This window comes from Dreissena polymorpha, chromosome 1, assembly GCF_020536995.1.
Source record: "Dreissena polymorpha isolate Duluth1 chromosome 1, UMN_Dpol_1.0, whole genome shotgun sequence".
Taxonomy (NCBI): Eukaryota; Metazoa; Mollusca; class Bivalvia; order Myida; family Dreissenidae; genus Dreissena; species Dreissena polymorpha.
In genome coordinates, this window is record NC_068355.1 from 183,720,132 (window position 1) to 183,739,838 (window position 19,707).

The following is a 19,707-nucleotide window of genomic DNA, read 5'->3' on the forward strand; positions in this document are numbered from 1 at the left end:
CAAATTCACAAGATTAACGTCTTCCCTCGTCGACAATAATGTGTTTCTACACATAAAACTGAGATATTTCAAAGTAAAAATACCAATTTATTTACACGACGTACAAGATAAAAGCAATAGATGTTTCTAGTCTGGATTACCTGCCCCTTTGTATACAAAGAGTCAGGCACAGACGAAGTAATGGCGGACGCGATGGAAATTGTAAGTTAACTAGCAAATATTAAAAGGTGGTTCGTTTTGAAAGTATTTATTTCCCGATCAGTATTATAATTAATTATTTCAATGTTATGAATCATTTTCACTGAACGATTGATTTTGTATGAGATATTTCATTCTTCATAAGTTGAATAGTTTTCGGATAAATTAATGGAAAATGTAATTTCGGATAATACACAAGAGGAAGAAAATGCCATGTGCGGGACTAAAACCTGTGATCATCATTATTCTATTATGACTACCGACTGAGCTTAAATCGAGATGCTTGTAATTTTCCATGGTGGGATAATAATCCTGTGTAACAAAGGTCTAATAATTTAGACTAGCCCTGACACTACACTTCTTTCTTCTTTTTTTCAGGTTATAAACAGCCAGTCAATTACAGATGCATTGCAGAAATATTGTTCAGAATTCCAAACTAATATATCAGAGCTCAAACCACTACAGTTTAAAGCAGTACAAACATTATTATCAAAAAAAGACTGCATCTGTGCTCTACCCACTGGTTATGGCAAATCATTAATTTACGAAATTTTACCTTTTATTGTTCCAAAATGTATTGTGATTGTTATTGTGCCTTTAAATGCCATAATAGAACAGCAAATACTGAAACTCTATGGACAATCTTTTTCTATGTCTATGAGTATAGACACTGTTGACTTATCAATTACCAAATATTTTTTCTTTCATCCAGAGACTGTTTTAAACTCTCTTGAAGTGAACAAACTATTTCGCTCTGTTAAATTTCAAGATTATAACAAGTTTCTTGTAATCGACGAGGCTCATTGTGTTATTGAATGGGGCGGAGAATTTAGGAAGGACTTTAAAAGAATATACCAACTGAAGTCTCTTGTAAGTTGCCCAATTCTTGCTTTGTCAGCAACAATAACAAAAGCAGGTCAAACTGAAATTGCAAAATGTCTGCATTTGACTAACTATGAAGTTGTAAGTGCTAGCCCTGCAAAAGACAACATTAAGATGGTCGTTATGAATCGTCCTAGTCCAAACTCCAAAGGGAATACCTCATTTACACCATATGACTATATATTTGTACCGGTTTTGCAACAACTGAAGAGTGAGATTGATAATTTTGAAATAACTATTGTATATTGTAAGACAATTAATTGGATTGGTTATGGATATGAACTTGCAAAGCAAATACTTGGTGATGAATTCTACTCAGGAAAACCATCGGAGAAAACTGCAAGAGTCATGATGTACCATTCATCTATGGAAGGCTCTGATGGGAAGGTACGATGTTGTATTATTTTACAAAAATACAGTCAGTAATATGAAAATCAATCATAGTATAAAATTGCATTATTTTGTTTTTCTAAATTGCCCAATTTACATATTTTAAATATGTAGCTTCAGTAAATAGGACACTAGTTTAATTGTTACTTGTCAGAAACTATTTAGTAAGGTTGATGTTTTATTATGAATGGATCTAGTTTAATCTTTGAGCCATCAACATGCAAAGTATTTATATGTTGTTTCTTTTCAATAATTTTCAGTTGAAGAAACATATTGTTGAGACGTTACAGACTGAAAGGTCTACGATCCGACTGATAATTGCATCTGTGGCTCTAGGCATGGGTGCAGATTTGAGGCATGTTAAGAGGGTGATTCATGCTGGACCTCCTACTTCCTTAGAAAGTAAGTTTAGGTATTTAAAGATAGTAAACAATTTCAAAAAAGTTTATTTCATAGATATTTATCAACATTGAAATGCTTTGAGTATTATACCAAAAGTAGTGTAACGAACACAGCATTCAACAACATTGGTCATAATGTTAGCATAATGAAGCTCCAATATTAGATATAAAAGTCAACAAAACAATTTGAAGTTTGAGCAATGAGCACAGAATTGAGCATTGAGCACAAACAAGTTAATAAAGTTTTGATCTGCTGATGCAAACAAACTGACCTCAGTACTGACCCGAGCTTATATAATTTTATTTTGTGCTTTAAGTTCTATTCTGTGCTCTCAGCTCAAACATAACACATAATGTCACATATAATCCTAATTTTTTCTGGAGCTGTTTATTACGTTTTAACAAAGTTTTCCTAAAACTAGAAACAATTTTCCTAATATTTTTACCAAAATGTACAATTGTAAACCAATGAATATCTTGAAAATCTTCATATATGTATATAGTGTTTTTCCCAGGAGGGCGAAGGGCCATGTTGCAGTAAATTCAAAAAGGGCATTTTAACGCGCCGTTTATGCAAAAAAGGGCAGACATACGCGTGGTTCCTTTTAAGCTATGAAAGTACTGTTATAGATAATTACTTATCAATTATAACGGCTATGGGTATACTTGTATAGGTTATTTTTACTTATCAATTGTAATTTGATTACAACATTTATCATTTAGTTGAAGACAAATAAGGTCATAAGGCAATAAAGATGTTATCGATAAGGGCGCGTGGCGAGTTTTGCCTTTAAATAGGGTGGCGATCCGGGAGGGCGGCATGGCACATCGCCACGCTAAGAGGGCCTGGGAAAAACACTAATATATACACACATTATATTTGCAGCTTATATACAAGAGATCGGCAGAGCTGGAAGAAGCCATGATGATGCCCTGGCCATTCTCTTCTTTAACAAATCAGACATTGCATCTGAACATATGACCAGAGAAATGAAGGACTATTGTGTAAACTCAACTATCTGCCGAAGAAGTTTAGTTAACCAGTATTTTGGTTTTGAAACTCAGGATGTCAAACAGTTTTCAATTTGTTGTGATTTGTGCAATAATGAACTGGGGATAGAATATGATTTTAGTAAACTGTCAGCTAACTAAAAGCATACATAGCTTAGTTTTCTTAAACTTCACCATGACTCGTAAGCACAAAGCTTTTTTAATTTTTATTACAATTACTGTTGCTGGTCACACCATCCCCTTAAAATAGGGTTGGTTAGTTGGCAACAGTTTTTATTTTTATTTTTGGATGATAAAATTGTATTTTATGATTGTACTGCTTAACGAACGAATATTTTGTAGAATCATTTGATATCTTATCCTCTCACCTGATTTATTTAATGCCATTTTGAAATCTGGTGTTTTTCCTAACTGTTGGATGGAAGGTAAGGTTTTTCCTCTCCACAAAAAAAATAATGTAATTAATTACTGAGGGATAGTTTTGAATAGCTCACTAAACTTCTTCGGCAGATAGTTGAGTTTTCCAAAATATGTACGGGCATATTTTTAGGCAACAAGTAGTAGATGTTTTTAAACAATCTTGGTCCAATAGTGTATCTGCAAGTCATTCTTAACATTCATATTGCAATTTTTAACAACATATAAGGTTATAATCTTATTTAGACTTTGTTACAAAAAAGTATAGTATTTGTATCAAATTTAAACCATGTTTTTTATTTGTTTCATATTGCAAAGTATTATTTGTTTAACATGTAGCGTGACATTTTATTTTTTTAAACTATACATCATAAGATTGTTATTTTTTTATTGATTTCATTGCTAACACATAGTTAAATCTTGTAATTTATGCATAATGTGTCTTTGCTTTTTTGTTTAAATAGCAGCGAGTATAGTATATTTGTTTTAACTTTTTCATTGTTAAAGCATAAGCTTAAATCTTGTAAATGAATTTTTTAAAGTAATTTACCGGTTCTATATGAATAGGACCTTCTTGAAACATTTAAGTACATTTATTATTTTATATACACATTTGATTGTAACGATATACCATGTAGTATAAGTTACCTAATAAAGGTCTGTTCTGTTCTTAATTGTGCTTCTATGCTTATTTTACTTTAAAAAAAATCAAATATACCTTAAAAAGAACTTATTTATAAATAATTGACCTTTGACATATTTAAAGAAAGTGTCAATCAAAAAGATTGGGTGGGAATAGAAAAAAGAGGGTCAATCTGGTGACCAGAAACAAGATTGTTTTTTTCGGCCTTATGGGAAACAGTTTCTGTAATAAAAATTCCTTGTCTATAAAAATGTTTGTAAAATTTAAACATTCTATGTAATTTGAATGAAGAGTTCAGAACTATTAAGCATAACAATGTTACCATATTGCTTAACGTCCAATTTCATAATAAAACTTAATTTGGTTCTGAGAAATCCATTTGTGCAGTTCTTCCGTGTTAATCTTCTTTACCGGATTTTTGGGACAGTGCTTCATTGAAGCAATTTGTCTTCCACACATATGCTGAAATGGCCTCACTTTTCTCAGGTCTTTAATAATTGCCTTTTCATCTTCAACAGATGACAACACTTTGTGCTTTTGAGCACGATGAACAACTTTTGTTTGTTCATCAAAGTTATCACAGATTTTCTTCATACCATAAAATGCACAACTTCGTTTCCGCACTGAAGACTCGGACTTGTTAGAACACATTGCTTTCAGATGACCTTTTGTCAATCTAACCAGGTGTTCCATTTCTAAATCAGCTGGACTGTTTGTATCAAGTTTCCCCCCAGTATTAACAAACATTCCATACATACTAGAATATGCCTGACTCTCACTTAACAAAGCAAATTGCTGACACAATAAACGAAGAATTTCAAGAGCATACTTCGATCTGGTGTTATGTCCTTTTAAGATGACCATAAGTATTTTCAGGACTGCCAGTAATCTATCTCTGTCTGGGTATTTTACCACATCATTCAATTCCATGAACAGAACACCTAGTTGTAGAACAAGGTTCGCATAGTCAGATGCTTTGTCACAGTATCCATGGTCCAAGTCACTATCAAGTTTACAAGCATCGAGAATTTTTTCTGTAACTGGTTGAACTACTTCCAATAGCCAAGAGGAGACTGAGTCATCATCATTCGGCAGATGAATATCAGGAACAGTATTGTAGTCATTAATGCCAAATTGCTCACATGCTGCCTCAATTATGTACGATTTGATAAAAGATACTGCCAGCTCTTTGCAATGATTATAATGGTTTTTGACGTCATTACCATCAGCATCTGTTCGAAGCAGACGAATCTTTTGTGCATGGAGTGTGAAGGGCTCTGTGTTTGTTGTATTATACAGTTGTTGATAAAACAAAGTGAGAACAGACATCTGTAAATGGAAAAGCTCAAATGTAATTGGTGTCAAATGGTGAAATCTCTCCATTTCAGTAAGTGCTGCTGCTCTTAAGCGCTTAGCTCCTGAAAATCTTTCTCGAGTGAGTTGGTCTCCACCAATGTGCACCTCCATTGCTTCAACATTTGCCTGGTTGCAAACAGATATTACAAGATTTTCATAGGAGTCTAGTATTTCTACCACATCTGAATATTTCTGTTCATTTTTCGACATCACTGGGAGAGGAATGACTTGATTTTTTCTTCTAAACTCTGGAAATTCAGCAAACTCGCCTAGAATTGGTTTGTTTGCCGTTTCTTTTGCGAACTTCATCCAGGGGAAGAACTCTGTCATGACTCGGGAAATCAGCTGGGAGATATTCTTCTTCAGTATTTGAATATCCTTTTCTTCTAACAAGAATACTGACACAGGCAGTGCTCGCAGGTCACATCTTGGTGTATGGTGGGAAAGGTGACTAAAACTTAGGTTTTGTATTATAGCCATTGACCCAAACCAATGCTCCATATGAGCTGCATTTCCTCTTGATTTACGTTCATGGGTTAAACCTACATGAAAGTTAATGTTGTCCCCAACAATTCTGAATTTCTTTCCACTGGCAATGGCATCAATTAGTTCATTATTAAAGTGTCCCGATATCTGATCCATGGTATACAACATGCCTGAATGGCTCAGAGTGACACCCAAAGGTTGAAGTCTGTCATACACCTACAATGATCAAACATTTTTGTCTATGATTCATTTGAAGTTTTTTATTTTTATTTTAATATTACCTTGAATAAATCAACTAAAATGGGTTTGAAAAGCTAAACCAAACACATTTAAGTAATACTCTTATATTTCCATTTAACTGAAAGGCATTCTATTAAGTGAAAATAAAAAAATATGGATACATTATATACAAATGTAGTCATTGAATAATTCATAGTTATGCCTCCCTTCAAAGAAGGGGCGTATGTTGTTTTGCACATGTCGGTCCGTCGGTCCGTCCGTCTACCAGATGGTTTCCGGATGATAACTCAGACACTAAGGCCTAGGATCATGTAACTTCATAGGTACATTTATCATGACTGGCAGATGACCCCTATTGATTTTGAGGTAAATAGGTCAAAGGTCAAGGTCACAGTTACTAGAAATAGTAAAATGGTTTCCGGATGATAAGAAAGCTTACGCCTATGATCATGAAACTTCATAGGTACATTGATTATGATTCGGAGATGAACCCTATTGATTTTCAGGTCACTAGGTCAATGGTCAAGGTCACAGTGACTCGAAACAGAAAAATGGTTTCCGGATGATAACTCAAGAACGCTTACGCCTATGATCATGAAACTTCATAGGTACATTGATCATGATTTGCAGATGACCCCTATTGATTTGCAGGTCACTAGGTCAATGGTCAAGGTCACAGTGACTCCAAAACAGAAAAACATTCCATTGGTTCTTCTTTACAATTTGGTCAAAAGATGATTGTCATTAAATGTAAAGTAATATTAAAACAAGATTGAAGCAACAACTTTCAGCTTTAAAGTTCACCTGCCGCGGTTTTAAACAAATAAACATAACCAAAGTATAAACAAAAAACAACAAACTAACATTCACAAGGTACATTTTTTTTATTTCTTATTTATGACATCTGCTGTGTAGAAGAGCAATTTATCTTTTATAATGTTGACTTTAAAATTTCTATTGTTTGGAGATACCTGACTGACTCATGAAATCGACAGGAACATTTTTTTGGCTTCTATATAAGGCTTAAAATGATTTTTTAGTGAAGAATTACAAACCCTGAGAATCCTGCTGGGAAATCACTTTTGACATCAAATTTAACACATGTTTACCTAAGGTATATTAATGAAATTGAAGTTCTTAATACATATAGAACTACAAAAACAATTCAAATGGACAAGACATAAGAATAACAAATTTGCAAGATTTGCAGATTTGCAAACTTATTCCTGATTGTGTTAAGGGTAGAATTAAAACAAGAGGGCCATAATGGCCCTATATCGCTCACCTAAGTACAGGTAGCCAATATTTGTTAATGGCATAGTGACCTAGTTTTTTACCCCAGTTGACCCGTCTTTGAACTTGACCTACAACTTCTCCAAACAAAAATCCTGACAAAGTTTCTGGATATATAAGCAGAACAAAACATCAAATGGGAGTTAAGAGAAGAAGGACATTCATCGATCCTATGAGCTCATCTGAGCTCAGTTGAGCTAAAACATCAAGGACCTTAAGTGCCTGGGACAGCGCTATTAAATAGATGTTCCAAAAGATTTATTAAATTTCCAAACAAAACATGTGTCATGAACAGTAACAGGAACATAAACATTCAAATGCCCAATTTCACAAACTTGAGGTTAAAAAAATATAACACGATTTATTACTGTTTTTTTTATCAAATTGCAAGAAACTATATATTGCAAAGTTCTAGTTAAGAAAGATTTTGTTGAAATAACTGGTATGTTTTTATCTGTATGTGTATTTAGATATTGTGAAATATTTAAAACATATAAAGATATATTCAAAATGCATACATTGAATATTTTATGAAACAAACATTCATTCACAGCTGAGTTGGGCAACTCTTTAATGATAGTTTCTCTTGAGTTACTCATACAATGATTTAATATAAATTGCACACTTAACAATATTGCATTCTATACACAAGGTGTTAAACTCATATTTTGTGCTATTGGGCTTTAACATAACATTTGAAAAAAAAACACCAAACACAGTTGAAACAAATTGTACTTTTTGGCTTGTTTGTTCATTAGCTAAAGTCATTGCGATCATCTTTTGAACTAACGACAACTCCTGGTATCGTGTTTTCATCAACATTCCAAACACAGTAGATATGACCGGTATAAGGCTCTGAACAGATTTTGTATTCCCTATCTTAGAAGTTGGTAGAGACACAGCCAAGAGAACATCAGCTAGCAATGGCTGTTGCTCTAATAATTCATCAATGAGTTCATGCCATTTAAATTCAGCCAGGTCACAGAAATCCTTTTGGGCCAAAACACTGTCCTTGTTGCAGCATTCTTTTGCTGCATATTCAATTTCATTTAAAAGTTCAACAATGATACTTCCTCTCAATGGAGAAGACAATATATGCCCTGCTACTTCTCTTGGAGAGCTGGAACCTGATTGAAGCAAAAAAAATAAAATAATAAAAAAATAAATAAAACAAATACATGATAATATTGCTTGATAAATCAGTTTTTTTTTCTTTTAAAGAAATGCAATATAATTATATTTTAGCAAACATAAATGTATGTTTATATATCATAGACTTCTTAAAAAGTGTTTTATACATTATTAGTAGTCATTCCAAAAAATTAATTTGTTCAAATTGAATAAAAATTAGTCATATATTTTACAATAACAAAATATCTTATTGATAGCTGTTTTAGATTTTTTATTTTATAAAATCACCCACCCCTTTGCTACATTTATCATCTCCCACTGTTTATGTTGTGTTACCAAAATTACTGCAGTTTAGTATAAACAATATTTATTTTGAAAACATATACATATACCATGTATATATGTAATACAATATCATACATATTTGTTAAGGATTGAAGAGATAGCTTAGCTAATTTAAAACTTCACTCCCCAGATGCAGTTTCCACTGCAGTGCTGGAACACTGGAAATGTAAAAACACGGCTCTATACTCCCAGGGGATGGTGGGTGCAGTGGATACAAATGACTGGTGCATAATGCAATTAAACATTAATAATAATACTTACTTATTTTTTGTATGATCTCCTGTATCTCAGACTCTTTTAGCTCAGAGTAGGTCCTTAAACGTCTTAGTGCGGCCGTATTTACTGTTTCAGCACACACATTCGTTGTCTGAAATGACCATTATCAGTTTTTGATTTGGGGTTGAACATTGTTGTTTGAGGCAACATGCAATACTCTAGTTTTATTATATAAATTTGACTAGCAATTGAACGACAAAAGATACCATATAAACCATTTAGTATTAATAAATTTCTGTGTGAACTATATCATGTGTATCGGTAACACAATTTAGATTTATCAAAAACTACTTCAACTATTCATGTCCATACAATAACACTGAAAAGAAATCTGGCGCATCAGTATGTTGCACTAACTTTAGGTCATCATATAACAGTTTAAAAACAGATCAAATTACATTGTCAAATAAACTTACATTTACATACTAGTGAGAAGTTGATTATCAGTAGCTTGTACATAAAATATTGTATTTAACTTACCCCCTGCAGATTTTTCCGTGGTTCAAAAAAAAACCAGTCTTGTTTGTTAGACCTGAAACATTTAATATTCCTTTACTTATAACTATAAATATATCTCTGTTCTACCAAGCAAGTCATTTAAACATTCTGACAATATATTATTCATATTTTAAACATTTAAAGAAGTTGGTTCACATACTTGTGAAATTTACACTATTAAATTAGTTGTGGTTGTCATATAATTTAGAATTTATTATTCAGAGCCCTTCTATCAATAAATTAACATTATTGGTATTGGAAAGAAATACCAAAAACCAAGTGAAGTTAGAAAATATTAATCAAATTTATAAAGATATTGGATACAAATTTCAAAGTCTGGGACAATTATTTTTAATAGTGCAATTTTCACAATTATGAGAATGAGCTTCTGATAAAATATGGTAATGGTAATTAAAGACTATTAATCAAACAAGGCAGTATAAAGTTATAATATAAGCAGCTTTCAGTTAAAACAGAAATAAAAATTTAACGGGTTCAAAAACAGCCTTTAAACAATGCATTTTTGAGAAAATAATTGGGTGAACAATGACTTCACCACTTGGGTGGGTAATTGATTTCCTAGCTGTATATTGTTTTAGACAATATCATCAAATTAACTTTCAGAATTAAATTTTACTTGCCTTTGCTTATTATTAAAAGACAAATCAGTCTGGGTTCCCACATTGTTTCCTTTTGTCTCTGACAGCGGCGTAAAATCCACAAAGTCTTCATTAACAGAAGTACACATGGTGCTGTTACATGTACCAGAAAGATTTAACCGCCAGGCTGCCATCTTGCAGGACTTCCCTATATAAAGCAAATGAGATGAGTACACAGTAATTAAGTCTCAGGGCTTCCGCTGTCGTTCGCCAAATTCGCCGTTGGCGAAAATTTCGCAAATTCGGCGAATAAAATTCTCGGTTGGCGAAAATGCTTGGCGAAACGTTTTTAAAATTCGGCGAATAAAATTCTCGGTTGGCGAAAATGCTCGGCGAAACGTTTTTTGCCTGTCAAGTACCATCCCAGATAGTAAACTCTTTAAACCGTCGACTGTGCGATAATACATCATCGTGTTATTAACCAGAAAATTTGATACGCAGTCTGCAGCAACACCGGTCAGAACCGGTCATCGAAACAAAGGAAACTTGCTGGTGCAATGTGTACTGGCAGTGACATCACCATCTATGTATAGAACGCTTGCTGGTGTGAAAACAAAAGGTGTTATCGAACATTATGTCAATACCACGGGCCTGGCAAAAGCATTTAACAAAAAACTATTTCTTCACAAAAACACATGAAATCTTGTTTCAACAGGAATTTTAGAGAATTTCTGTTTAATAGTTTCATTATTATAATATTTTGGGAAAGGTAAAGTTTGATTAAGAAACCAACAATTTCGGAAATAAAAAGTATACCATTCACTCGTAGTAATATATTTCGGATATGTTAAAAATTCGGACATTTAAAGATACGGACATTTATGTGTTGGTTTGTTGTTGATAGTTTGTAAAACTATGTTTTATCATATTTCAGGCAACTAGAATGGATGGTAGCAATTATCTGGGCCTTTCTGTCAAGAAATATGCGTTAAAAACATTCATTTATTTGAGCCTAGAAATCATCCACCACTTACAGAAAATGTTTTAACAACAGAAGCTGTCAAAGCTGATGTATATCATATCCAAATGACCAAATATAACTGTTTAACAATATGAAGTGAGAGGCTTTGAAAATAAAGCATCTTTAGTCTTGATCAACTGTTATGTTTTGCAAATATTGAAATATGTGCTCAAGAATGAATATCTTTAATATAATGAAAATGTGCTTATTTTGTAAACGATGTGAACTGAACATGTGCTTATGATGTATGAATAAACTGATATTCTGTTATGTAGAATAAAAGTATGATTATTACATTGATGTATGTATATCTAGATGTATGCATATCTATTAATGTTTTTTGTTATAAACTGATATTCTGTTATGTACAATATTTTAAAAGGATGATTATAGTAATAAATATATTTAAGCTTCATATTGTAGTTATTTGTGTTCTTACACCCCTAAACTTTCACGAGGCGGTCCCAAATGCTTGGCTAAAACTTTGGCTACAGTTTCTAAAATTTGGCTACAAAAAAATCTAATTGGCTAAAATGTTGGCTAAAGAAATTTTTAAGCCAGGGGAAGCCCTGAGTCTGCAATGAAACAAAGACCATACCTACTACAACTACATCAAATAATAACCTTTAACAATAACTGCTTTACTGCACAAATGAACCACAGTCAACAGATACTGGGGCCTGGCCTAGTCATTAAGGACATATGTACAGCTTTTGACATATAGTAATGACAGTTTTCTAAATTCAATTTAATAAGCATGATTCATATGACATTATATCATACATAAATTAAAAATTGAGTGCCATGCCAGCAAAATAAGGAAAATATACTAATGTTATCACTGTTTAAGAATCATTATTTACCTGTTCTGTTTTTTCCACCAAACATGTTGTTCATTGCAATTGCGCAGTTGTTCCAGAAACTGTTTTCTGACTCGCCATCTTTTCGTAATGTCTGACTGTATTCTCTCAGAAAGGATGTCTCATCAAGGGACCATTTGTTGTGTCTGGTTTTTTCATCCTAGATCAGCGATGAAACATGAAAATTTGAGTGTGTAATGGCAAAGGTGAAAAAATGATTGATGGGCTTTTGCTTAAATAGTTTATATGAATGAAGAGTGGTTTATTTGATCTTTGAATTAAAATTTTAGCCCATGTCCTAATGCAAAGAACTTAATATTAATGGCATAAATAAAATAAATAAACAACAAGACAGTGTTCTAATAAGCAAGCCTATTTTTAAAGATAGTATATTTACCAAATGATGGTACTTAATAAGTTATATTTTGTGTGTTCAACAAATTTTACAATTGGTTGAAGAGATTTCACAATTATAAAAATACAATTGAATTATTATAGAAAAGAAAGTAGTACTAGAAAGTGAAAAATAATCACCAGTTCAATCCTTTTATGTTCATGTGTAGGTGTTTGTCCTGTGGGAGTTGACACTGCCCTCTTGCTTCCTCGTTTCGGAGGGGTACTTGAGTCTTTGGGGGCACAGGAACTGTATATGTGATCTGGGCCAGACCTACTCCCGATCACTTGAAACCCAGACACTCTCTCCCCTTTTATATAAGTATGATCCATCTGAAATATGATTTATGAATTAATAAAATAACTTTGTTTTGAAAACCATGAACCATTTTTAATGGAGTTTAGAAAAGATTTTTAGAAGCATTTTTGTTAATCTGGGAAAAGCAGGTCTGAAATTCGACTGTGGTTAAACTGGAAAAAGGCCTGAATACATAAAGATGCAATGTTAATCAAAGATAACCACACCGCAATGCATTCATATTTGTCACACTACTCAAACATACGTCAGAAATACAGTATGTTACAAATTTACTCAGACATCCGAAATAACACTATCTGTGTACTTGTCCGAAACATACTCAGGTTATGGAACATTAATTAACTCTTATATGCGGAAGAACTCGAAAAAAGAAAGAACGTTTACAGAATGAAATATATGCATCTCGATTGAAAAATGAATGAGAGCCCGACGAACCACTTTTTAAAAATATTTGGTTAACTTACTATTATCATCGCGTCGGCCATTATTCCGCTCATGCCAGACTTCTATTTGTTTACAATAGAAGCTGGGCACCAGACCATAGATGTTTCTACCTTCGTCTCAGTCCCTCGAATGCCAGAGTTGAACCCGCTTCGTCAAACGTCACTACCGGTACGCACTAAAACCCGCACCACTGCAAAAGTGAACCAAAAAAGGCCTCATGGTATACCAAAAAGGCCTAAGAATATTTTTTATTATCATTGAATAGTTATGCTGCATATAATTATCATATATATTTAATAGTCATAACATTTTTATTAGTCTACTTCAAAGCCGTTAATTTTATAATCAAAGTTGGCAAAACTATCGCTAATTATCGCATACAGTATGAATTGTTCATTAGTCACAATATTTTTCCTTGAGTAGCTCTAATAGATGTTTAAGTTTTTTAATTAAAAGCAATTAATTTTGTAATCAAAGTCGGCATAATTATCGCTAATTAGCACGTAGGAAATATCCGTTTAAGAAAATTATATTTTTCTCTGAACTTTCTGTTTGCATCTAAAAGTGTAACAAATGAGTAATGAGGGTGTTGTAAACTTACGTGGCGGCCAAATATATATAAGATCCAGAATTATTGAGAAATATATAGCACGTCGTTGTTCAAAGTTGTCTGTAGGAGTTGCTTTTTTTACTCATTATATTGGAAAATATACCGGACTTTATTTGGCGCTTGAAATATAGAGTTTTTATAAATCGTGTAAATTATACGTATTTCTTCATGAGTGTTAATTTATTGTGTGTCGACATTGTGTGAGTGTTGTGGTATGGCCTCCAATCGTATAACATTAAATGTCGTCAAAAAAGTAACGCACACAATATATGTGAACAACGTTATTTATAATTACTATGTAAAACAATAAAATAAATAAAATAAAATATACGCATATGGATTAGTGACTGCTGAAAGACAAATACTTAATATTTGTAACATATACTATTAAGTATATAATATTTTGTTATATATTATTAATTTCCTCTTAAACTTTTTTGCAATGTTAAAAATATAAGAAGTGGAAAGAATTTGCATGTACAAAAAAACTCGCTAATCAGATCGGGTATCCAAGTGTCAATGGTCATTCACAGTTTGCGGCATCTGTTTTGATAACAGATTAGTAGAACGCCCACATATGGTGTAAAATGACACTTATTGGCACCTATTGATAATTACCTGCGCATTTTAAAATATTTTCCTAACTTTTAACGATATATAACTAGCTACATTAAATTCGGAAGACTTAAACCGAAACAAATAAACATGCTTTATTCTATGTGATATTATTAAAAATTATAACTGATTGTCTATATTATTACGCATTTCATTAGCATTAAAAATGTATTTAGCAAAGTTTATAATGTCTTTTTTATTAGCCGACTGCATTAGAATGTCAACTTTGTTTATTAACGTTGTCCACCTTTGAAAATATGGTTTTAAATGTTCCTTTCTAATTTCTCTATATAGAGGACAAACAAGTAAAAAGGGATACTCGTTTTCTATGGCGTGTCCGTTGCAAAACTTACATTTCTATTTTTGCGTAGTATCTTATTATAACGACCGCTTTCGATCTCTAATTTATGTGAAAAGTATGAGGCGAAACAATGCACCACCTCCGAGTTCCTGGCCAAGGTCTGTCAAGTGTACAGTGTTGTGCTGGAGTAATGCACATGTATATTTGACATGTTTAACAATATTATTATGTTGTTATGTTGTATTTTGTCAGTGTGACTGTATATCGTCTGTAAATGTTTGCTTGTTACAGTATATTTTGTTATGTAAATTGTGTGACTGCTTGTACATTGTCTGTATCGTAAATGCATATTTAAACATAAACAACAAATAAAGAAAATAATAAACTTCATAAATGTTCTATGACTTATTTCATATTGATTTATGTGTATTTGTTTGTAAACACAATTTGAAACCTTAAATAACAATAATTGCTTTAAGGCCGTTTTGGTTCATTTTTTGGCCTTTTTGGTACGCTTTGGAGCCTTTTTGGTATTCGGCCTTTTTGGCATGCGGCCTTTTTGGTTTTCGGCCTTTCTGGACCTAAATCGGTCTGATCTACGTCCCGTCTTCTTTCGACTCGGTACGGATCGGGAGCAAAGTCACAACAATACAATTAAATACAAACACAAGAACCAATACTGACCACTAGAGTGAACTTGAACTCGTTTTTTTAGATAACAGACAAATGGCTGCCAGCTTTTCTCTCCGATTTGATCATGTGACCACACTCACAAAAATATCATGTTCAAATAATAAGTACGGGTTATAAAACCACTAAACAAGAAACGAGAAAGTCGACCGGTCACAAATAATAATGGCATATGTATAATATATCACACAAAGTGTTCACTGCGGATAAATAATAATGCCAACGCACCACATTGATATAAACTAGATTGTTTACTGGTAAAAAAAGAGAAAAAAAATGATGATTTCACAACCAATCAATGATGTACACAAACGATGTTTTCCATTGACAGTGAGGTATCAAAATTTTAGGACAGAATATATCAAAACAGCGAAACCCATGTATCAGTTATTAAATGTATGTAATTAGAGCTCATTGTGTCATTGTCGACCTTGAAAGGCCCACAAGTCAACCGGGGGTGACTAAAAACCGATTCATGTCACCCTGCGGTGACTTCAAGCCGACGGGTGACTAGAATCGGCTTTATCAAGTTTATGTCACCACAGGGTGACATGAATCGGATTCTAGTCATCCCCGAATGACAAGAATCGGATTCTAGTCACCCGTGTATTTTTTATCAAACGGCACCGCATCCACAAATAACTTCCGCAATGAATTAATTAAGTTTTGATTAAGACATTTCATATATCTCTTCTTTCGTTTTTGTAGTATTGTTGCGTTCCGTGGTACTATAAATTCACAACGCAATTCCGATACGAAATGTTCAACGGGTTTATTCACAAAAACAGTTATAACTGTGTACTGATAAACAAAATGCTTACTTCCGATACATTCAATAAAACTTTATATTCATCGGATTTAACAGTCTTGACAAAGTGGCGTAATCAAATAATAGAAAACAATGGATGTCAAAAGTTCAATGATGCTCCTCTAAACGTAATACGGTAGTTAAAGTTAGATTTAATACTTCAATTACTTCATATTTAAAAGAACTTAGTATGGAGCTATAACTTATGTCTCAAAATTCAATGGTTCAATACGAAAGTTACTACTGATAATGTTAAGCTTACTTTTTTAGAGGAAAATTTGATAGATGTTACCCCTTTAAAGATTATAACAAGAATGAACCCTGTTACCAAAATTTGGTCACTTTATATAGCCGCGGCATTCCACTTGTGACCAGAAATTGGTCACTGTGACCAAATATTGGTCACTGTGTGACCAAAAGCGGGTCACAATAACTGTCGTGACCAATTATGAAACGCTCGCACGCTTAACACTTATGAATTATAAAATGGACTTTAAATGACAAACCAATTTAAAACAGATTATATGAACTAATAAATTTCCTTTACATGCTAATAATAGCGTAGATTTCTTACCTTATGCCTAAAAATAGGTCTTGCGATAAAAATGTAATTCTAACACGGCACGCAACTTGTTTTCTATAGACAAAAAAGGAAATCAAGTGTGGGTTATTCTGCAATAACTTATGGGCGGAGCTTAATGTTTCGAAAATAGTTCCGAATAAATAAAGAAAATATTGCAGTAAAATGCACGTGCTAACACCTGCTCTAAAAGAAATGTAACAAATATAGCATGTATATAAATGTAATGAAACAACAAATTGTATATTTGGTGATAAGTGGCATAACCACGCCTACAAAGAATGTTATTTGTTAGGAAACGTAATTCAGAAAACATTTATAGCATGTCTGCTTTTCAGTAGCATCAATACACGTGACGTAATTAAGTTTCTACGATTGTTGTTTTCAATGAAAGTGACGTCATTTGCAAAATATTTATGAATGAAAACGACGTCATATGTTTGTACAAGTCAATGACGTCACTAAATAGTAAACTTTGTACTAAGAAGGGCGGAGTATTGAAAAATATAGTTCACGTCCTAAAGCTTGAACCAAATCGATCAGAATTGTGTAAGAATTGAAATAATATTTTTCTATGATGGTTTTTTGTCGAATAACCCAAAGTAAGTTGTATAGATGCGTGTTATCAAATCACTCGTGCGGATTTAATTCCTACGCATCTATACTCCTTACTGTGGGTTATTCGACAACAAACCATGATAGAAAAATATTATTTCTTAAACACAGCAGTGTGCAAGAATTACCCATAAGTCAGCATTCCAAGATGGCGGACAATGGAGAAATGACATGACGATTTCTAGTGAAAAATGTGAATAACAATCAGACTAACGAAGATAATTGTGCAATACCTATGGATTTATAAAAAATATGTGTTCATTAACCCAATACAGTGCTTTTATTTATGAACAATTAGCTTAGAATATAAATAACTTGAGTAAAAGTGCGTCTCGGAACAGACACTCTATGAGTCAACCTAAATAAGAAAGAACAATGTCCACATTCCTGGTTAAAATGGCAAGTAGCAAACATGGTTTGATTTATATGTTATGGGATCTGTTAATAGTCAGATTCATTTACATATTCTGCTTATTATGTGTGTCAAAACGCACTGACTATTGGAGTGAATGAATCTAGAACAAGTATTTACAGGAAAGGTTAAACATTAGATTAAAACCCCAGTGCATATCATTACCCCCCCCACACACACACACAATTTGGCTAAACTCCTGTAGCCAATACACATTTGAATAAAATTTAAAGTTAAATACAAACATTACCTATAGTTTAAAAACATGAACACTAGTAAACAACTGTCACCGTCACATTAGTTAGTGCCGTTGTAAAACAACATTAACACAGTAAATGAAATATGACACAGTTAGTGTTTTTAATTTAGGTATAAGTTTTTTTTCTGCAGTGCTTCCCGAATCTCCTTAAGCACATTAAGCATGTCCTTGTGATTTGCATTGATGACACTCAGTATTGTAGAATGCCCCTCCCTAATTGTGTTTTCCATCAGTATTGTTGACTGCCTTATTGCCTCCGTGATCGGATCCTGGATTACAGCCGTCGGCACCTGTGAAGTTGTCATCGTAGTGGAAAGCACCACTGGCTGTTCTGATGTTATTACCCGTGGCATGGGGCTCATCCAATCCCGCTGTTCAACAGAAAACAGTGTTGGTACAACCTGCTGATTAGGTTCCGCATAAGTAACCGTTTCCTGATCATCAGGGGCGGTCAAAGATCCCAGCCAGACGTTGAACTCCTCCTCCTCCTCGTCGTGCTCGTCTAACAGGGGCGTTGGTGCATCGTACTGACCAATTGGAGGGTCAGTCAAACATCCTGGCTCGATGGATAGAGCAGAAGATGTTAGAGAGCCGCCCATTGAAACGAACGTATGGATATTCAAGTCATGCGTTTCGTTTGCTCCTGGTCCGGTCGTTCCAATTTTGACGCAGAGCCCTTTTCAATGCTGCTTAGTGGCAACACAGGATCTTGGGGTTGCACTGTGTCCTCTATGGCTTCTACATAATTGTCGATGTCCATCGGCCGTTCCGCTTGATTTAGGAGCACTGTCGTATTGGTCATACCAAGTTTACTTGCCTCATCGATATGCCTCCTGTACTTACGTACATGGTCCTTAAGTTCGTGTTGCTCAAGGCAGCGGAAATTGCATAAACTGCAAGAGAATGGTACTCTGTCCATCGACACATGGTATTTTAAAACATGGCCTACCACTCTAGACTTTCTGTCAGGTTTTCCACGAAATTTATACTTCTTATGACGATCGTCTACAGCTCGCAACATTTTCTAAAATAAACACCCAGTAGTGACGTAACACTTTATTATTACTTAAACTTAATTAACTTGAGGAGCGTCATTGTTCTTTTGCGCCACTAAATGCTAGATTATACTTTAAATAATCCTTTTTTTTTAATACCCCCCCACCAAAATATTTATGCACTTTGATTTTCTTTTCTTTTTTTACGCAACTTTTTTTTTTCGCGCAAGATCCTAAGTCTTTGATTATTAATAAGGTATTGGCTCACATATTAGTTATTCGCTTATGTGTTTCTTAAGTTTCTGTTTCGCAGAGATAAACCATTTAGAAATGTGTTTGCCCCTGTACGGTTTCAGTTCATCGTGATTACCATTTTAGTATGGCACTTTCGGTCAGTTTGCAATACAAAGTTTACTGTTGATTTTTTTTGTTGAATGAGCATGGGCCCCTCGTATATATTTTCGAGTTTCGGACATAACCCAAATTTACGGCCCTCATTAAGACACCATACAGGGTCGCCCACCTTGTAGTCTATTAACGAAGTTTTTTGGTCAAAATGAACTTTACTGCGTTTTGCCCTTTGTTTAAGGTGTTCCATCGCTATCTGGTGTACGCGGAT

At 33.6% G+C, this 19,707-nt stretch overlaps 3 protein-coding genes across 15 annotated transcripts in view; 1 reads left to right on the forward strand and 2 right to left on the reverse strand.

Annotated features, from left to right (window-relative positions):
* LOC127864178 (uncharacterized) overlaps positions 1–13,379 on the reverse strand; it is a 677,094-nt gene extending 663,715 nt beyond the window's left edge. For 11 of the 12 annotated variants that reach the window (XM_052403854.1, XM_052403852.1, XM_052403853.1 and 8 more), the window contains exon 1: positions 13,314–13,379. The gene's annotated coding sequence lies outside the window, so the exon portion shown is untranslated. The remainder of the gene's footprint in view (positions 1–13,313) is intronic. The other variant, XM_052403858.1, reaches the window with a different exon arrangement.
* LOC127864184 (uncharacterized) lies at positions 132–3,991 on the forward strand. The gene is made up of 4 exons (XM_052403882.1): positions 132–201; positions 577–1,467; positions 1,731–1,872; positions 2,758–3,991. The coding sequence occupies exons 1-4, from the start codon at positions 181–183 to the stop codon at positions 3,021–3,023; spliced, it is 1,320 nt and encodes a 439-aa protein (XP_052259842.1). The 5' UTR covers positions 132–180; the 3' UTR covers positions 3,024–3,991.
* Positions 4,169–13,305, reverse strand: LOC127864176 (uncharacterized). 2 transcript variants are annotated; one of them, XM_052403842.1, is made up of 8 exons: positions 13,224–13,305; positions 12,582–12,773; positions 12,051–12,207; positions 10,209–10,374; positions 9,550–9,601; positions 9,055–9,160; positions 8,053–8,444; positions 4,169–6,000 (listed from the first exon to the last, which is right to left on the reverse strand). In XM_052403842.1, exons 1-8 carry the CDS (start codon positions 13,254–13,256, stop codon positions 4,273–4,275), a joined length of 2,826 nt encoding a protein of 941 aa, XP_052259802.1. In that variant the 5' UTR covers positions 13,257–13,305; the 3' UTR covers positions 4,169–4,272. The 2 variants fall into 2 exon arrangements, with proteins under 2 accessions (XP_052259802.1, XP_052259803.1); XM_052403843.1 differs by lacking the exon at positions 4,169–6,000 and adding an exon at positions 8,869–8,951 and having other exon boundaries at positions 8,300–8,444.
* Positions 13,380–19,707: the final 6,328 nt, after the last annotated feature.

Excerpts from the sequence above, each read along its gene's own strand:
- LOC127864176 (XM_052403842.1), bottom strand. The coding sequence starts at position 13,256 with ATGAGCGGAATAATGGCCGACGCGATGATAATA. Across the intron at positions 12,774-13,223 it reads TGGCCGACGCGATGATAATA|ATGGATCATACTTATATAAA; the intron begins GTAAGTTAACCA and ends ATCATATTTCAG. Across the intron at positions 6,001-8,052 it reads ATGAACAAACAAGCCAAAAA|GTGTATGACAGACTTCAACC; the intron begins GTACAATTTGTT and ends TGATCATTGTAG.
- LOC127864184 (XM_052403882.1), top strand. The coding sequence starts at position 181 with ATGGCGGACGCGATGGAAATT. Across the intron at positions 1,468-1,730 it reads TGGAAGGCTCTGATGGGAAG|TTGAAGAAACATATTGTTGA; the intron begins GTACGATGTTGT and ends AATAATTTTCAG. Across the intron at positions 1,873-2,757 it reads ACCTCCTACTTCCTTAGAAA|CTTATATACAAGAGATCGGC; the intron begins GTAAGTTTAGGT and ends TTATATTTGCAG.